At 40.4% G+C, this 19,602-nt stretch overlaps 2 protein-coding genes across 3 annotated transcripts in view; both read right to left on the reverse strand.

The window, feature by feature from the left end:
- The window catches only part of LOC124408355 (CCR4-NOT transcription complex subunit 6-like), a 451,947-nt gene that overhangs the window by 373,778 nt on the left and 58,567 nt on the right, over positions 1-19,602 (reverse strand). The window lies entirely within an intron of this gene.
- LOC124408349 (homeobox protein 5-like) lies at positions 1,111-11,008 on the reverse strand. The gene is made up of 2 exons (XM_046885231.1): positions 8,984-11,008; positions 1,111-1,120 (listed from the first exon to the last, which is right to left on the reverse strand). Exon 1 carries the CDS (start codon positions 10,887-10,889, stop codon positions 9,087-9,089), a length of 1,803 nt encoding a protein of 600 aa, XP_046741187.1. The 5' UTR covers positions 10,890-11,008; the 3' UTR covers positions 1,111-1,120; positions 8,984-9,086.

Here is a 19,602-nt window from a genome sequence, read left to right on the forward strand (position 1 = left end):
TTGAGTTGATAAAAATTTTAGAATTAAGTACTCACTAAAATTGACTATTTTCGAACACCTCCAGTGACCAGACGTCTCGATTGAATTGATTGCTTACCTGAAAATAGATCATTCATTGTCAAACCCTGCAATTTGTGCACAGCAGTAACATATTGTCATATTCTAAGTAAAATACAGTCAGCGTCGAACACGAATATTAGCACTAAATGGTTACCCTCAATCGAATATCGGGAGCTAAATTTGTACCTACAATCTCTTGGATAACGAAATCCCAAACGTCAAATAAAATCCGTTGAACGTGTACAGACTATGTTTCGTTTTCGTTCAAAAACAAATCAAGTGAGATCCACAAAATAATGATTAATAATTCACAGGATGCATAATCAATTTACTTGGAATCCAAGCAACAATAGAACGTGAGTTATAATCAATCGAAACATCCTTACAGTACTCTACATTTCTTGAAATCATCGTCTGCTTTGAAATACGGTTGAATCCACATTAAACGATTAGAAAATTCGAAACCATAACTTCAGGGAGAAAGCTGTCTTGAAATTATATAGCAAGATAATCCTAATATCTTAAATAGAGAAATTCACATAATATTTTCACTTCTAACGAATGGATTGATTATCCGGATTCAACAGGATTGTATAAAAAGTAGCAGTTATAAAAATCCAGCTAAGCATTATGGAAAACTGTAAAAACAATGAAGTAACAACGTCTCTGTAACCGGCGGTGCATGGACTGCATCCATTTTTCATAAAATAATTCCATGACCCAATATTACTTTAATCGTTTTCACTAAGATCGTCGTTTCATCGTCGTCGCCACATGTAATAAGACCTGACGCAAAAGTACGTTCGTTACAAAACTGTTTCAACGTTAAAATTATAAGCAGGATAAATACGGAAAAAATGTTCACGTAAAAACGTACAGTGTTTGGCCAGTCGATAATACAAGATAACGTAAGTATAGTGATAATGCAAATAAAATGAAATGAATTTTCGCACAAATCGCGAATAGACGTTAATCAACAAAAAACAAAAAAAAAAAAACATGAAATTCCCGATTCAAATCAAAATTCAAGGATTGTAGTTTGCTACATCAACGCAACAAACTTAAACCTGATAGAAAATTTTCTCCGGAATATCTCATTTTAGATTATCCCGAAGCAAGCTAAATAAGAAGTCACAATCGAGCAGAGGGCATACGACTGCATCCGAAATGGGTTTGTTATAATTATGACCACATAGCGTTGATTAACCCGTGCGAATAGGGAGAGAAAAGCACGGTGCACAACACGTTTGCAAATTAGTTAGAAATTGCGTAGGCGGATATGTAGGTGCACACATGTCTGGTAGTCCTGTATACATATGTACGTGCAGGCCGACATTGCTGTACCTGCAGATGCTCGTTGTACATACACACATATCTATATATATATATATATATATCTATACATATACATATACTGTATACACTCTAATTGTCAAAGCCAGACTAGCACCCAGCTGGTATAACAACCGCCACGGTTCCAGCTGAAAGTAAACTACCAGCAGCAAACGTAGCCAGTGCTTGGATCCCGAGAGAGTGACTGTTGGCGGAGTAATTGTAACAAAGTCTGGGGGTTTCTCTTTTTCTACCTTTTTGGCGTGCAATTTTGAGCGAATTCCAACCCCGGGATTCCCTGCATCCCCCCCACCGTTGTGTTTACCTTTCCTCTTAGTATAAAGCTGCGCGGAGTTTTTGAAAATACACTTTTACGACGCCAAGGAGTGAAAATCAGTTGAACGCAACGGGTTGATCTGGAGTTGTGGACTCTTCGTCCTTTAACAAACCCGTGACAGGGTCTCGGATCAGGACTCATCTTTTTACAAGGCATAACGTCGACGATGCGTAACTTCTACAGAGAAATAGATTTTCCCACTCGTCTGAATATCTTTCTTCTCGCGAATCGCGTGATTCTTAAACTTGAGCAAAAATATTCAAAGAAGTCTGCTTTTCTTACTAAAAGGATAAGATACGGTGAAAATCTTTATCAAGCTCTACCTCGACGATGTACCAACGACCGGTTGGACGCAATTTACAATTTAACAATATATAATAAGCTGCGTATGTAAACGTGGGTTAAGAAAAAAAAAAAAAAGAAAAGAAAAAAAAACATCAGAACTAGACAAAATACATCGCCATACGGCATCACGGTGCTAGCCTACAAAGAGCAAGCCGAAGTATTTTCTTATTGCCTTGTAATAAAGTCAAAAGACGTTCAATTCTCAGAGTATTCAAGAAGTAGGATTATCATTCTTTCCAGAGCCATAAGTGTATTGGTAAACAGATAAAGGTTGACGTAATGACCATTATCTCATAACGAGAACTATTATGAGCTTTGGAAAAGTATTACCTTAGCAAACTGAGGAATCTATCGATGCGTCTGTAGTGTTAGTGAGGTAATTAATGCTCCAAAATGTCTTAAGAATTTAAAAAAAAAAAAAAAAGATAGTACCTAATTCTATTGTGGCACATTTTTCTTTCCTTCAATTGTAAAATTTACTTTTTGTACCTATATACATATTGGAAGGTGAAAACGATTAAACATTCTCAAATTGTCGTCAAGTCAGTTCTGTGATATTTGTAAAAATGATTTCAGTTTCGGAGCTGCAATCAATCCAGAGAAATCACTTTAGAAAATATGTTCATCTGTTTAACATTTCCTCGATATCTTGAAACGGATCAAGTACATTGAATTTCTCAGATTTTAACATGTTTCTGACAGAGAAACACCTTGTTTGTCGTCAACCTTTCACACTTCCATAGCATGGCAAACATTCGCAAATGTAACACACATGTAGAGAGCGTTTCTAAAGACTCGTTACCATGTATGGCATAAGTTATATTCCGGAAAACATACGTTCAGATACCAGTACTGTACAAGGTGTTACACGCGTGCACACACTCACACACACACATGCACATATACCATACATAGGTACGTTGTGAGCTACGAAATGCCTACAAGAAATTAGTTATGTCTGTAATTCACATGTCGAATTGTTCAACAGTTGTGTGTAAGTAACCACAACATCAACAATAACAGTTGCATGTATCTTCTTGGCAAGTTGAAGAACTCAGAAACAATTCATCTCATTTAGCTGCATGAAAGGTGTTTCTGTGTCTCGAAAAGAATCCACAACGATCCTTCAGAGCTTCAAGTGCGTAAGCAATATTTTTCTAGTTACGTACATTTGAATAGTATCTTTTCTTCGAACGTTGTCGTTTTGAAACGTCAACGACTGTTGCGTATTTCATTTTGTATCATCTCAAGTCCAAGTATTTTTACCAAAACGTAAAAGCAGACGTGCGCTTACGGAGTAATTTCAATCCCCGAATATAATTTCCGTCAAGAACTCGCGGTTATGAGTCAAAAAATCAAAGAAAAAGATAGACAGGCAAATACGAGCGTATTAAAATTGTTTTGCAGCCAAGCTGACAATGAATGACAATCAGCTGCTGTTTCTACAGCCCGAGCAACAGTCGACACTTGAAATTAAAAATAGAATGGCCGAAAGTCAGCTGTGTACACGAGCATAAAGACCTGGGAAACGATTCGAGCATAATTTCTTTGAATTATCAGCTCCTAGCTTGTTGAACAGAACAAATTCTGTGACTGACAAGTTTTTGTGGTGTAGTTTTCAGCAGGAAGTTCCCAGACAGTTTCTGGTGCTTTGTCCAGTCGTAAAAGACGATCCCCGGTGTTACTTCTTCTCGCAAGTACGCCCACATATCCATTCTAGTCACATGCGTGTATAAACATGCCACGCAGGTGAACCCAACGTTTCAAGCATCAAACGAGGCTATACTTACACGGTTATCATCGTTTGATACAATAATCGGCGGAGCTCGTTAGCCTGCAGGTTGCATTGTTGCAATATGCGGGTAAAAGTAACGGATCAACAACATGACACCACAAGAGAAAATATAAAAAAAAGTACAGCGAATTTTACTCACTTTTAAAATGAAATTGATCAGTAACTTTTGATGTTATACGCTCCTATATCGTCTTATTATATTTCAACAATATATGATTGTTTAAATCTAGGAACTTTATGATTTCTCTTTACTTCAGAATAAGAATCTAACTACAAAATCTAACTACGAAAAAGTAGCGTTTTCATGGAGCTACTTGCAGTATAAACTAAAAAAAATTTGCGTCTTTCTAAAGAGAAACCCAATCTATACTTATTTAAAAACCTTTTTATCCATGGATAATCGTGAACATTCATAATTTTATTGGAACAAATAATTGAAATGAATACGAATTTGATTTACAAATGTTGTTTATACCGCGAATCTCTCGTGAAACGGGCCTTACCAAGCCACGTGGTTACTACTTTTACCAACACATCCAAAACTTTTACCTCAGAACATTTGTCCGCAACGCTTGCAATTAGTTCAGGTAAAATTTCTGCATGTATTGATTAGACTACTAATACAATTTTGTCACACGATGCCGAATTTCAAAGTACTAGGTGCAAATCTTGAAATTCTGTGAATAAACTGATTTGGACTAAATGACCAGGTAATAAACGAAAGCGAATGAACATCTGGTGCAGATAAGTATTATTTCACAGTTTTCCAATTTAGTAATCAGGTCAGTATAATCGAGCGAACTTATCGAGCCCAATATCCCGACTAACATGGCGAACTAGATGATTTAACGGCTGCTTTATAACTGAAAGTTTCAAGTAAACTTTTTCGTAACTCTTATTTGCCTTCTGGCTTGAAATATGTTCCCAACTTATTTCGTTAACTCTTTTCGCACCGTTATGAATTTATATCTGTTAAGAAGAAAGAAAAAAAAAACAAACGACTGTTGCAGTAAGTTACCAAAGATTATTTTCAATATTATGAAAAGAAAAATATTTTCTAAGACAGGCTCACTTTCCTAGTTGACTGGCCTACCGATACTTTATCAGCGAATCATATTTTCTTGGTAAAACTAATGTGCATAGCTAGATGACTATGCACAACTATTCAAATAGTCCTTAATTACTGCAGGGGCATTGTATTAGTAAAAAAAAGACAATTTAGGTAGTCAGTGGTATCTGAAATATAAATACTTATATACTACTACTCGATCAATTAACGGTGCGAAGTTTGAGTAAAACCAAGGTAATGTTGAGCTTGATGTTTATAAATAAAATAACTTCGAGGCAAAGTTGAATTAATCGTTTACGATATTCGTGTGAAATGGGTAAAGACAGGTGAATAAAGAAACGCATATAAAAAAGCTGCGTTGAAGTTGTATAGATTTATCTTTTCTTTATTTCAGTGTATTTCATTTTATACTGGCTGAGAGAAGGATCTAGACGGTAAAGTAAGTAGAAAACACGAATGCAAAACAGTAACGAATAATTTCACCAACAGCAGGTGGCAGTCTATCTCTCTCTCTCTCGGTCGCGAGAGTACGTGACAAAACGTGGAACGCGCATTTCTAGATCGCAGATACAAATTGGCATTGTTGGACCATCGTCGAAGTCGGGTGTTCAACGTCGCAGTCCGAATTCGTCCGGGGTCCGTTACTACGTGACTCGTCGAGTCCCAGACTTTCTGCTTCAAAACTCCAGTTACCATAATCGTATTTTGCTCCACCATCGCATCGGCCAGCGCAAGGTTTCGCTTCAAAGAAGACATCGTATGCTTTAACCAAAGAGAGTGAAAGTGGAAACGTTACGTGAGCTTACTTATTCAGAAGTATGAGAGATATATAATATGAATGGGAAATGAAAAAAAACTAATACCAAAGTGACTGATCCAGCGTACGATTTAATTTCAATGCAAATAAATAAGGGATTGATATAAACAATGGGAACTGCGTTTTCGAAAGGATCATCTGTATTTTGAAGCAGATGCCGAGGCCTCTCTTAGTGAATATATAATACATAATAATAACTGGGACGAGAGCAGCTTGAAGAAGTATTCCTTCCGCAGCATCGATTGGACAAAATGTTTCAGATTTAAAAGAAAATTCTCTCGTCAAGCTCTCGCCCGAGCTGATAAATGAGATCCAGGGCCAAGTTAAAAATGCGATCATTGCGTTGGTGGAATTATTCAACATACGGAAAACGAGTCTCTATCCTATATAAACACACACGTATATTCTAATAAATATATGAATTTATAAACGGGCATCGCTGTCCGTACATATACATATTTCGCTTAACCTCTATACATGCTTAACGTAAGTAACATTATTTTCGGTACAACGAATAGAGATTTCAGACACATGTCTGCTCTATACACAAATTTATACGGTTTAGCCTAGTTTAACATTCCTTAAGACATACTTGTTCGCACGTTTCGCGCATTGCCACACACACACACACACACGCATACACACAAATGGATATAGTTTGAGGTTCTACATCCACACACGCTGTTCGCAAATCGCTGAGAATACAAGCGACACGTTCTTCCGCACCTTTCTAATAATCCCATCGAACCTTGTTACATAACGAATTTCAAACCTATGCAAAAGCTACGTTGATCCGCAGGAGTTCGTTCGCGACACATTCACACCAACACCACATCCACACTCGCGTAGATTATGCGTTAAATAAATAATTGTTATCCGCAATACACAATCAACTTGGTACTGCAGATTCGGTCGATACATGACGTTAATTAGCGATACAGTTTAGACTAGGAGCGATATGTGGTTGTGATTGCGGGCCGACGAAATCCGATTCCAACTGAGAAGTGGTGTGGCGGATAATTATGGCGGGGTGGAAATGGATCGAACGAGTGATTCAATTATATTCGTCTATAAAGTAAGTAGCGCACAGTTTTAGTATCGAGTTTGGGTCACTGCGAACGGTTTGAACAAGTTGGATACAGATATGGGCAAAGCATACGAGAATACCAATCTGGATTACATGTGATAAGTTAACATTTCACCTATTTTATAACTACAACTTCTGATGATTGGCTCGTTATTTAGTTTGCTGTAGGGAATGTCGTCGTTTCACCAGTGACATGTATTTCGCATCGAGATATGTTGGTATGATAGCAGATGTTGATAGGATTAGAAAAGATGCAGATTGAAAGATATGAAGTGAATGAAGTGCGACACGAATCTAGAGAAGTATGTAGTGGCGTAAAGACGCAACCAAAAAAGCCACTAGCTCAGAAAAATGTCTATGAGGCTATAAGAATTAATGAACTGGAGTAAATAAGGTAACAAGAGATCGGTGGGTTTCGATCTAGGAGTAGTAGTGGTAGGAAAATAGATAACTTCCTTTAACGACACGAGATGAAATTTCGTTCAGTTTTCCAAAGATATCTGGAAACAGTGTTAAACGTGGATAAATTCACTTGGACTGTTCGTATTTGAGGAAACGACAAGAGAAGGATGATGAAAGAAAAATAATCACAATCGTTGGACAGAATTAAGGAGCAGCGAGAGTATAGGCGGATCAATGACACATGCAGACGGCTTGAAAATTGGGTAACATCGAGCAAAGCTGGAACAGGGTCGTTTTCACAGTTTCTACGATATAGCAAGTTAGACGACGGGATGGCTTCCTCCGGCGTTTCCACGAGTCCTTTCGCCGTGAACGAAGGCAAACCCATTTATAACCCACACGTAAAACCATTATCCTTACCCAAACACCGCGTCGACCCCTTTGCCCCCTTGTTCCTGACAACCCCTCCCACCCTGACACACATAGGCAGATAGGCAGACAAACACACGCGCAATCACACAGCATACACGTATACAGATCTACATGATGTTTCGTTAGCGTTTTTTCTCTTAGTTATTAAACAATTTTTCTTTCTTTCTATACACATATAGACATTGTCGAACGATCAACGAGATCACTTAGTTCGTACCAAGAGGGGTTGATACGTTCTTCAGAACGGATACCTACATAATCAGTAATTTCTCTTTTTGTTCTCAACTAAACATAATACACGCACTGGAACAAAATTTCAACTCGCAGTTTACACAGGCACGGCACGTAGAGGTTACGTTCCCAGGAAAGCCGCTTTCCATCTTCTTGCCTTCCGATTGCGCAGTGAGTAGCGCTGTCCCATTGATTATCACCTCATGATATTGAAGACTCCGAGTGCGTTACACAGCCAAATACTTGTTCTACAGACGCTCGTTCGGAAAGTAGCCGATTCCAGTACAATTCGTAGTGAATGACAAGAACAAGTTCTTTGTCCTCGTCTGACTTTCATTTCTTTTCTATCTCTTTCTTTCTCTCTCATCTCCTTGGTAATAGAAAGAATGAGTGATTCCATGCCTGCATATCGCATCTCGCGACGTGGCTGACGTCGGTCATTAGCACGATAAGTGGGTCTCGTTTCCTTTCCTTTCCTTTCCCTTCACTTCCATCTCTTGCCTCCGCTTCTTCGACGACTGACTGACCGACCGACCCGAAGAGGTGGATACGCTGACGGCTTATAGTCACTGCACACCAGCGGTGGTGTTCATTGGGTCTACCGGTAATCTCACGCACGTTGCTGTTTCAGCATGAAAAACAACAATGAGAAGAATCGTAGGCCGGATAGTATCATCGCAGCTCATCGCACTTCGCTATTTACAGTATCATGCATACGTTGCGTTGCGTTACTATCGCACACACTCGCCTTCGTCCCGGTGTACGTAATCAGGGAGTACGTAGGCAGGCTGGCAGGTAGGTACTCGACGTAAACGAGATACGTGACTCGTTTGTAATCGGCTCACGTACTCGCACCGTTACGAGTTCCGTCTTTCTCTCTTTCTCTTTCTCTTTCTCTTTCTCTTTCTCTCACCGCACCTGGACTCTTTCCTTTATATTTTCCCCTACTCTTCGTTCGTTTCCTTCGTCATTTTATGGATTATTCATTTCAATCATTGCCCTTCGTCCAAATCGCACGACGTAGTCGATAAGGTGCTCCTACAGTTCGGACGCGATGAAAAACCGACACGACCGACTTTTTTGCGGTTCACCCGAACAGCGATAGGCTTTCACGAGGCAAAAATTCTCGTCAATCGCTTCGATCATGATCACTCACTAACTGAGTCCAGCACTGATCACTCACTCCTCAGCCTGCAGGAGCGTGCGGAAGTCCTGCTGCAGCTTGGACTCATGGTAGCTCCAAATGTCGCTTAAATCCTCGTCCGGAAATGCGAATCCCGACTTGCAGTCATCGGTTACAGCCGTAGGAGGAGACGAAGAGTAGAACTTAATCTCGATATCGCGATGACCATTCAGCGAAGTCACAATCTCAGTCGACACCTCGAGTCCCTGGGATGTCCCGGGAGACGTAGCGGCACTCCCGGTGTTCCAGCCCCTCCAAGAGGTCGCGTGTTTCGTTCGACTCGTCTCGACAGGAGGTGCCCTGTCACCAATGACCCCAACGCCTCGATTAGGGGTTATCTCGTCGCTGAAGAAGCTTGTCGGATCACTCCAGCTCCTCCTCAACGCGGCGTTCTCTCTCTCATGATAGAACGTCGGTATGGAAGCTGACTCCTCGAGATACTCGACCGCTTTTTCTGCCTGCCCGTTGATTCCCTGCGACAAGAACAACGGCACGGATGAGAAGTGAGGACTGTTGTAATCGGTCGTCGGCGGCGGCGTCAAGTACGGCGAGTATCCATTCTGGTCGACATCCCAAATCAGGCCTGAGGGGTCGCAGTAGCGACATTGGCATGATCCCGGGCCGTCAAAGACACCCTCCTTGCACCCCGTCACCTCGTTGACCCCGTCAACCACGTGGACGAACTGGTGACCCGTGTTCCTGTAGATCCTCGCCTCGACGCCGGGTTGCTGGATGCGGCCAGACGGCATGGCGAGGACGTTTCGGTTGTTGTCGAGGACCTTGACGTGGTGCCGGTGGTATCTTTGCCTCGTGTCAACGATCTCCTGAGTCGAATGGGGTCGCCCGGAAGAATAACTTTCTCTGCTCGTCGGCGGCCGGCGATTACCACCAGGCGGCGGCGTCCGGTGGGATTCGAATCTCTCATAGCAGACGGGCACGTAAGGCTTGAGCGTGACTATGCTAGACGCCTCGGAGACGCCCCCAGCTGGGAGCTCCTCGGATTTCGAAATCTCTGTCGTCACGTTCGGTGGTTTCCGATCCTTCTTTCTACGCTTCCTCGGCTTTATTATCCTCGGCAAACTGTTCTCCGAATTGTTCGATCCCGAACTCTCGTCACTCGCGATACTCAGCGAGTCTATATTCGCCACGTTTCCTCCGTTCATCTCCTTACCAGATGACCCTTGACTCAAATTACCGGCCTTTTTCAACGGGTCTCCACTACGCTGAAAACGCGGGGGTGCGCATCGCGTTCCGATCCCAAAATTCGTATTGCCCCCTGCGACGTTGTTGTTGTTGTTGCTGCAGTTATTGTTGTTGTTGTTGTTGCCGTTGTTATTGTTATTTGTCCCAGCGTTACCGTTGTGTAATTTTCCCCAGGCGTTGAATCGACCCGACAAAATTAGCGGGGCACCTTGGGTGTGAATAGCGAGTCGTGAAAGTGGGTTTCGTTGATGCGGATTTCCTTGGTCAGTCTCACTGATTAATTGTTGCTGCTGCTGTTGTTGTTGTTGTTGTTGTTGGAGGGTGGGTGACAAGCGATGGTTATTCCTCCGGGGAGAAGTCGTCATAGATATAAGAGGAGTGCCGGCCCAGCCACCCTGGGGAGCATACTGGACCTGAGACTGATCGGTGGGGTTTGACGAGCCGAACGTTTGTTGGGAGTATCGAGGTTTACCTCGACAAATTTGTTCTTGCTGTTTCTTGACACTCTTGTGAAGCGCAGGTCGAGCACTAGACGATATCAAACAGCTTCCAATGTAACGTTCCACCTCCAGGGCGCCCTGGGAGGTCGGGCTCATCTTACCCTCAATATTACCGTGCCAATCTATGATTACGCCGTGGTATTACGCGCGCGAAAACACCACTTTAACTCACACCAACGGTCTTCATTACGCCCGGGTAAAAAGAAAAAAAAAACTGAATAAAAACAACAAACGGAATCACGACAAGATTCAAGTTGAGCCCAAGTACATGGTGCTCGTATCGTGCAAGTTCTCCGCTTATCACATTTTATTCGTCAAATATTACAAACCACAAATGGTTCACTCCGGTCGCGGAATTTACTGCGCTCTGTTTAACTGGGTCAACGAGAATCTGGTTCCACCTTGTTTTCACCGATTCAATCGTCGAGCTTTCGTCGGCTCTTCAATATCTCTCTCTATTTTCTCGTCTCGCGTTGCACTACGTGCAATTTCGGGTTTAGTTGGATCCCGGCTGTAACGGTGATGAGGAGTAAGAATCAGACTCAGTCCAACTCGAGGAGCGACCTAGTGACCGTCGTCGAGGATGCCGAACGCTTTGAAACCTCCGCGAGACGACCTTGCGCATTGGCGTCCCGAACAACACTGAGGTTGGGAGAGTCGCGCGCGCCGACACCGTCTCTCTGCCCCGGGTATGAAGCCACCCCCACCATTGCACTGCCTCCGCCACCTCCACCTCCACATCGGCGCGTTTCAGCTGCTCCCCACCAGCCAACCGACTTCGACTGCCATGCCGCCAGGCGCTACAAACTTTACTCTATGCAATGTACCTCTACACGAGGGCCTTCTCTCCTTACCACCACAATTTACCGAGATTACGGTGTACCCTTGTGCGAGAGACGCACGCACGCAGTTCGCCTGCGGACATTTGTTCGGGTAGGCCCAAAGAACGTTAAGGCCCCGATTGGATTTGGTCTGGCACCGTTCGTGATAACATTGTAGGAAACCATTATCGACGTCTGATCATGGGAATTGGATTTTCATTGATGAGTCAATGTGGGAGGATCAAGATTCTGGTGAACTAGGTACTTGACAGCCTGCTCACAGACCTGTCGAGCACTTAAAGGTCGTCAAATATTTGAGTCAAAACTGTAGGATATTGGTGGTGGTGTAGGTGGGTCCTACTTGTCGGCACGTTACGTTGAAAAAAAGTTACTCGGATACGGAATAACGGGAATAGTCTTTTCGTACAAAAGTAAGTTTTACTGAAACCAAATGGCGGACCATAACACGAAATAGCGTGCGTACGGAGCTGAGCGGGGGTATAATTTATTACGGCTCGTTATAAAAGTTGAACTTCGTTGTTGAGTGAGTGTAAAAATAAAGTTTCAATTTATAGCCATTGCAAGAAGGTATATGTATGTATATATATATATATATTCGTTTCGTCTTGAAAAATGAAAGTTACTCTACTCTTTTATACATACATAAATATGTATATATATATATTTTCTTCAAAACGAAACGAAAACTTGTCAAATACAGCATGAACCGTATGGAAATTCAACCAACGAGCAATCGTGCAAACATTTTTGAAATTCTGCTATCGCTTTACACCGATAGAAAATAATCTAAGACTCATGAAATAAACAGAATTGGCGAAGACAATTGCCGAGAGAACAAAACTTTCACAAACTAGCAAATACATAATTGGAGACGAAAGGCTTCAATTTTACGTTATGAAGTACCGTTCTCTTCGTCAAGTTTTGAAACTTTCTCAGAAAATGAAATACATATTTCCCAAAAATTATCCAGATTAGATTTTCGGGTATCTGATGAATCATAAGGAATTGCTAGCGTTCTAGTAGAAACCCTCACCCGTTTGAAAGAAATTCAACACGGTTTATCGTGAAAAGTATCGCAATGCCACTCACATGTCAACACCTTTCCTAATCGGGGTTTAGTATCAAATTGGATCAGTCAACAGGGCAGCAGCGTTTTCAGATTATTATCAAAGGTAAATTTAACCGTAACCAAAGGCCTTTCAGAAAAGACTGATGAGTTTTAACGCTATCATTTATAATTGTATAGAAACTTAAAGAAACTCAATTCGAAATACACATTAAACAACTCACTGTGTACATTAAACAGCTCAAAAAAAGCCCTAGTGTGTAAAATGAAGCAGTTCAGTTATGCGCATGCGCCAACGTTATTTATCAGCCCTGTTAAGTAATATGGTATACTTTACGCACGCTTCACAGGCTTCGAAATACAAACTTTTCAAACAGTTGTTGAAAAAATGAATTTTTCACTCTCAGAACTTGTAAATTTTATTTCATTCACTGCGCAGTTTCACGATGGTTAACAATCCTAGAATCGGTAGCAATTTAGCTATGAATTATTGAAACTGAACTTAGCTCAGTTGGAGTATGAGCTAGACTTGGAAGTTCGGGCGAACACTCAAATCGATTCGAGTATCTTCGTGTCTGACATGAGCCGGAGGGCATGATCAAGGGTGGAAATAAAACGGCCTTCCCTTTTTCGGACCTCTTTCTTACACGATTAACGGAGTATTCGGCCTTTGTCGCTGATTATCTCGCTCGATTCCCCCAACTTGTTCTTAATTGGTGCCCCTTTCATTATCTTTTATCGTTCAGCATTACTCACTCAACCGGCGTCGCTGGGCACTGCTGTTCGAGTTAAATTACAACAATGACTTCGGTCGTATTTAACTTGACGCAGTTTACTGAGGTCCGTAGGAACTTTGCCTATTTCTCATTTGACAAGAAAATCTTAGCGTCTCGAATATCTTAAGCTCGCTTAGTCCCAATAATTAAGCGATAGTTAAGAAACTAGCCAATTTCACCAAATTGTACAATTCTATAGCATGATTATTGACATGAAAAAAAAGAATGGCTTAGATTTCGTTAAGATTTATACCAGAAGAACAAACGGGTAATTTTTGTACGAGGAACCGGAAATTCTTGGATTGTTTGATAAGCTCAAGATGTAGAACGAATATTTTCTACAGGTTAAGTACATTAAATAGAAGTTAGAAAAAAATTAACAGCGGTTGACAACCCCTTTAAATGCTTTTCGATTATTTGAAGTATAGGGAATCGATAAACCTGTTTTAATACAAGCACCCAACGGCCTTCACCAACTCGCAAAATCTTATTACGGTAGCGAGCAGTTCACTGCGCCGCGGCTGCAAATTAAAGGCTTTGTTAAACGAGTGATTACTTCTTCTTTCATCTTGCGAAGCACCCAAGGAACTTGATTGTCTCTAATCGGCACGACAAACATGAGTCACCCGTCTGTTACCACCATCTCTACCGTTTGTTCATCGCCTATGGTTATGGCAGCTATTGACGCACGAGCTTTTATTCACTCTGTCTTTTTGTGCAAAATTTTCGAAACCAAAAGAAGCTAAAAAAAAAAACACGTAGGTAATTAAAACTGACAGACGTCGAACGTCTAAGAATCTATGCGTCGTCGGCAATCAATATATCGTACTTGGTACATATATACAATCTAGAACCAACATGTCTTATTCTTTCTGCGTCACTTCCTTGGCTTAGAAGATTTTTTGATCACAATGAAGACACACAGCAACTTAAGCTCGACAGGAAACTTTTGTAATACTCTGGTGCAAAGTGTAATGCATGGTCATATGGGAGACGTATTGGAAGGCAAATTCATTTTTCACGTGTTTCTTGCCTGTTGTTAATAAATGTGTTATAAGTTAAGATAACGACAATTTTCTCCACTAATTCTGAAATATTCTTGAAAGAATATTTAGAGTTACATTAAATTCATTTTGTATGAAATTTTGTGTTAGAGTCTGATATCCATCAATTACATATTTACTTGGATTAAATATGGTAAACCGATGTTTAAAAAAAATAGCAATAGAAATTTTCACAGAAAAATCCTGACCATAGAACAAATATATATGTTTAATTTCAAACAAGTAAGCAATGTAAACTCATAAAAATTGTGCAGTGAGAAACCCTAACCATCTAACCGAACAGATTGAACCTACATGGGTAGGTACTGGATGTTTTTACTCCGATCATGATTCGGACTCGTGTCATCACAGAACGAGGCTTGGGCATATACATTGACTGAATGACCTGCGACCCCACCCGCAAGCATGGTCGAATGGCTCTCGAATGTCAGGGATTCCACCCGCTTCACTCACGCTTGTTAACAGAAATGTTCCCAGTATCGCTTCGAGAGTTTCCGAAGTTTATTGGACTGAATCGGGAAGTTGGAAGCTCCACTGAATTCGCACAAGGACTAAAAAGTATTCTATACCTTAGCCCGGTCCCGTCAAAATTTATTTTTATTCAATATGTTTGTGCATCAATTTTTAACTCGAAAATATTTCACAAAAACGACAGAGTATTAGTCTCGCTTGAGGGAAATTAGAAGCTGTCTACAACATAGGAGCAGGGTTAGTAAATGACTGATACGGTGTATAATTATACGGTAGTCGGTTTTTTTTTTTTTTTCTATAAGTGTTTTAAATCAAGAGTACGAAGCAGTTCAATGCTCAGATATTTCTCAACATTATTCTGTGAACATTATGAGGTATTGAAAAACAATTTATAAATATTTCACCACTTAATCTGCAAAAAAATAATTTTTGTTTCGATTCCAACGAACTACTAACGCGTAGCTAGAACCCGTTGACGTATAATTTCAACACTATCCCTCAATTTATTCATTATTCTTACACCGACGAACGATCATTATAAGTGATAATCGAATGATGTCACTGAATTGAAATATGGACTTAAATGGCTTCCAGCAGTGGAGATTTATCTACAATGACAATAGGCGTGAGAGACAACATATTTTTTACAAAAGGCCTGAACAGGTTTGCATATGAAATGCACCCTTCAACCGAATTCGAATTGCTTTACGCGAAACTTTTCCTTTTCGTAAGAAACTAAGTTTCACCAAAATTTCAACCCTCTACCTTGACTTGTACACTGTGAAATTGATTGGAGCGTGATTTTTCAGTTTAATCCGAATCCTACGCCATTTTGGAGAATTTTATTTGAGCTACCATTTTAAAAGTAGAGGCTTGAAATTCGGAGAAACTTGGTCTCTTACGAAAAGGAAAAGTTTCACGTGAAGCAATTCCAATTCAGTTGAAAGGCATATTTCATCTGCAAGTCCAGCGATGCCTCCTTTCATTTGGTTGAAATTTTTACTCGAATACAGTTAGACACACGAAGTTAATACAACGATAACCATAATTTAGAATAATTTAATTCAACCATCGTTGATCTCAATAACGACTGTAAAACGATCTATTCCGTCCAACGAACCACTTTTATAACCACCAAATCAACAAGAGCTTAAATAATCACCCTCTCATATCAAGAATAATTAACGAATGAAAGAAAAGAAATAACGAGTATCGTATACCGATGCAAATTGTTAAGATTTCGCGTGTTCGCCAACAATTTTCAAGTCTCAGCCCCTTTTCTGGGTGATAATTCGTATATATAACATAAAAATGTCCGTTCGAAATAGAAGGGTGTAAAATGAGCGCAACCGCCGCAGGCAAGTTCAGCCCCATCTGGCCGACACCACCACTGTTCTTTAGTGTGATTTATGATCGTTTTCTCACCTAAGGCATTCGCTTCGCCCAGCTCGACTCTGGGGCAAGTTACGCGGCCTCGTCTAAGCCCCCGTCCAATATAGAACGCCAAAGCTCTCTAATCTGTTGGTGTAATCAGAATTTGGCATTACGCCTCACTGCGAGCGAGCGCTGCTGCGGTCTTCGTTCTTCTTGTACCGTTACACACCCTGCAATTCTCCGCCCCCGCACGTATTATACAACCTTCTATACATATATATATATAACACCCTACGGCAATGTATAGGTACACGACCCGTAACTTCTGATCAACGTTTCTATCGAATTCCACGTTGAATCGCATCGCGCTTTGCACCACGTACCCGTTTGGTCCTTGCCCTGCATACAGATGTACCAACCATGCTGATACAGACGTCAATGTTGAAAGAGGGAGTTTATTCACTTTCAGGGTTGGCAGAAGCTTAGTTGACTTGTAAAAAAAAAAAAAAAAAAAAAACTGAGAAAAATGACTAGTGAAAAGTAATTATTGCACAGTGATTAAACGACGAGTGCTAGGCCAGTGTTATGCCGTTGCGTACGAATTTTTCCTTGTTTTTCACGTGTTTTTCTATACAACAAAAATTTATTATCGTACACGATATTCGGAAAATCAGTGACTAGTGAACAATAACTGTGATTTATGAATTTATTTTCCCTTTGGGAAAAAGGTTTCGATATAGAAAAAATGAATAATCTGATCAGAGTTTATTTTTCGATATCGATCTGAGTCTGGTTTTCTCACTGAAAATAGGTACTAAAATACTTTCAACAAAAAAAAAAAATCTTGTGTGGTGCATACCGCAGGGAAAAAGAATTGCGCAACCAAATTTTTTACGCACGAAACTTAATTACAACCGAAAACGTGATTTCAGTGATCATTTCTCGAAAAATAAAGTGACAAAAAGTGACTCCGATAAAAAAAAAAAAATTACTGGCAGTGAGAAAGGTTACCTACCAGCTGCTTTCTTTTCGGCTGATTGTCAGCTGACGATGTCGGTTATGTAAAAGTCGATAAAATCGAGGGTTATATAGATCGAAATAGTCTGAAATCCATGTCATACCATATCGGTACCACATCATTTTGATCTTGAAGAGGTGAAGAGCGCTGTTCAAACGACATAAGAATTGAATTGCGTTCTCCTTCAGACATGAAATCTTTAATAATTCCCAATATATGTAATATTGTTCCCAGTAAACAACCTGATCTATCAAACGAAGCTGTCCGTACAATAATGCAATCGCGAAATGGGTGTAGCAGTTAAATGGAACCCAACATATAAGCTTTCTGATTTTCTTTTTAATAAAACAAGTGGCTATTATTACGAAAACAAACCGCTTCGCGAGTCACAGATACGTTTAATTTCAAAAGGCCGCAGAAATTACAGGAATTGCAGAGTGAATAAGTAAAGCCAAAAAATTATAATACCTTTCCGTGCGACGCGACGAAGAGTAAAGAAGAGAAACTACGGTTGCAGGGAAAGTCCTGAGAACCGATCCGAGCTATGTAATTAATTACTAATCCTTAATTGTTAGGTACGAATGGCGGAGCGGTTGAAAGCAGCATTCCTCTTGCCTTTACAGACGCATAATGATGATTGTTGTTGTTGTTGTTGTGTATACACAACTTCTAGTTCAGTTTCGCATATTTCTTGTTTTTCTTTCTCCATTCCCTTCCATCGTCGTTTCTTGTTACCAACGCTGACCGTTCCAAGGAAGCTTTCAGCATCCCACTCGATCGAGACGATATCGTCACTCGCAAATGGACTTGGATTCGGCAAGGTCAAGGGTAGATACACAGATGTTTAAAACTCGCGCCCACTCCCCAAATGTCTGTTGCGAGAAAAAAAAATTTGCACAAAAGAAACATGAGCAAGTTTCCTTTTTCAGAACTAGTAGACCAAGTTCACCGACACATGATAATTGATCGGTTAAGGTCAACTTGCGCGAACCGATTCGCTTAGCGTCACGCGACAGACTAGAATAAGCACGTGAATTGACCACAACATCAGTGCTTAAGAAATAAAAAAAATTTCTTCAAGACCCACGCAGGCTCTGTAATAACTGAAAGCAACATCAATGAAAAGTGAATAATAAATTAATCATTTGTCCAGAGCAGAGGAGGAAAAAAAAAAAAAAAAACTCTACGATGAAAGACTTCGTTCATAAGCAGCGTGAGCTCGCAATTCCGCATAATAAACTTTATTTCGAAGGGGTTTCGTAGGATTTTGACCCTGTCTTTTATAAAACCGTAGCTACAATTTCCAAAGTTCAGATGCTCAACTTATTATTATATATACGATAATTACAGTGAATAAATGAACCATGAATTGTTCGTTTTTGCACGACTGAACGTAAATGACATGATTATATATCTGACCCGATGTATCTGTGTACAGAATCGCAAAAGTAGTGACGTTGTTCATGCGAATGAGAAAGTTTACTCGAATGCACGCAGACCTAACAACACTTCGATCCTCAACGATTTGCGCAATTAGGGTTAACCGACACACGGAATGCACTGAGGCATTGTTCCGCATGTAAGAATCGTTGCTCACGACCGACGAATCCTTAGTATACATTGTCCGACAACGTCGACTGTCGCAAATTGAAAAGTGAATGAATAGAGGTATAAATTTGTTGAGGCAACGTACCTGAAACATGCACTTGCTATTCAGAACCCGATGACCACGACGAGAATTAGCGGGCAGTTGAGCTAGAGGGACGAGGGAAAATAGGGTGACAACCCTTTTAGACTTTCTGTAATTATACATGAACAGAGGAGCGATTTGTCTAGACGACTTGTGTACTTGTGAATAAACTAAACGTGACGAATCTAGTGTTTTCTTACTTTCCGAGTCACAATTTGTCTCAGAAACTTAATAGTTTTTGTAATTGTGATCTGGGTTGTTGAGCGGAAGGCAATTTGTCATATTTAGGTGAACGATACTTAAAGCGAATCTAATTCTTTTGACTATGTATGTATATTCATTCAGAAAGTTCACCAGATGTTTTTTCTGTCTGCTAAGAAGTAATGTTGATTGAAAATACGAAAACATTATTTCCGCTATTTTACTACGCTTGAATATTCGCGATGATATTCTATTACATACATGAACTTCCGTCGCGAAACTTTCCACCGCGTCACGCTTGATGACA

The sequence above is a fragment of the Diprion similis genome, chromosome 1 (assembly GCF_021155765.1).
Source record: "Diprion similis isolate iyDipSimi1 chromosome 1, iyDipSimi1.1, whole genome shotgun sequence".
NCBI lineage: Eukaryota > Metazoa > Arthropoda > Insecta > Hymenoptera > Diprionidae > Diprion > Diprion similis.

Bases quoted from the DNA above. Each gene is read 5' to 3' on its own strand.
- LOC124408349 (XM_046885231.1), bottom strand. From the start codon at position 10,889: ATGAGCCCGACCTCCCAGGGCGCCCTGGAGGTGGAACGTTACATTGGA.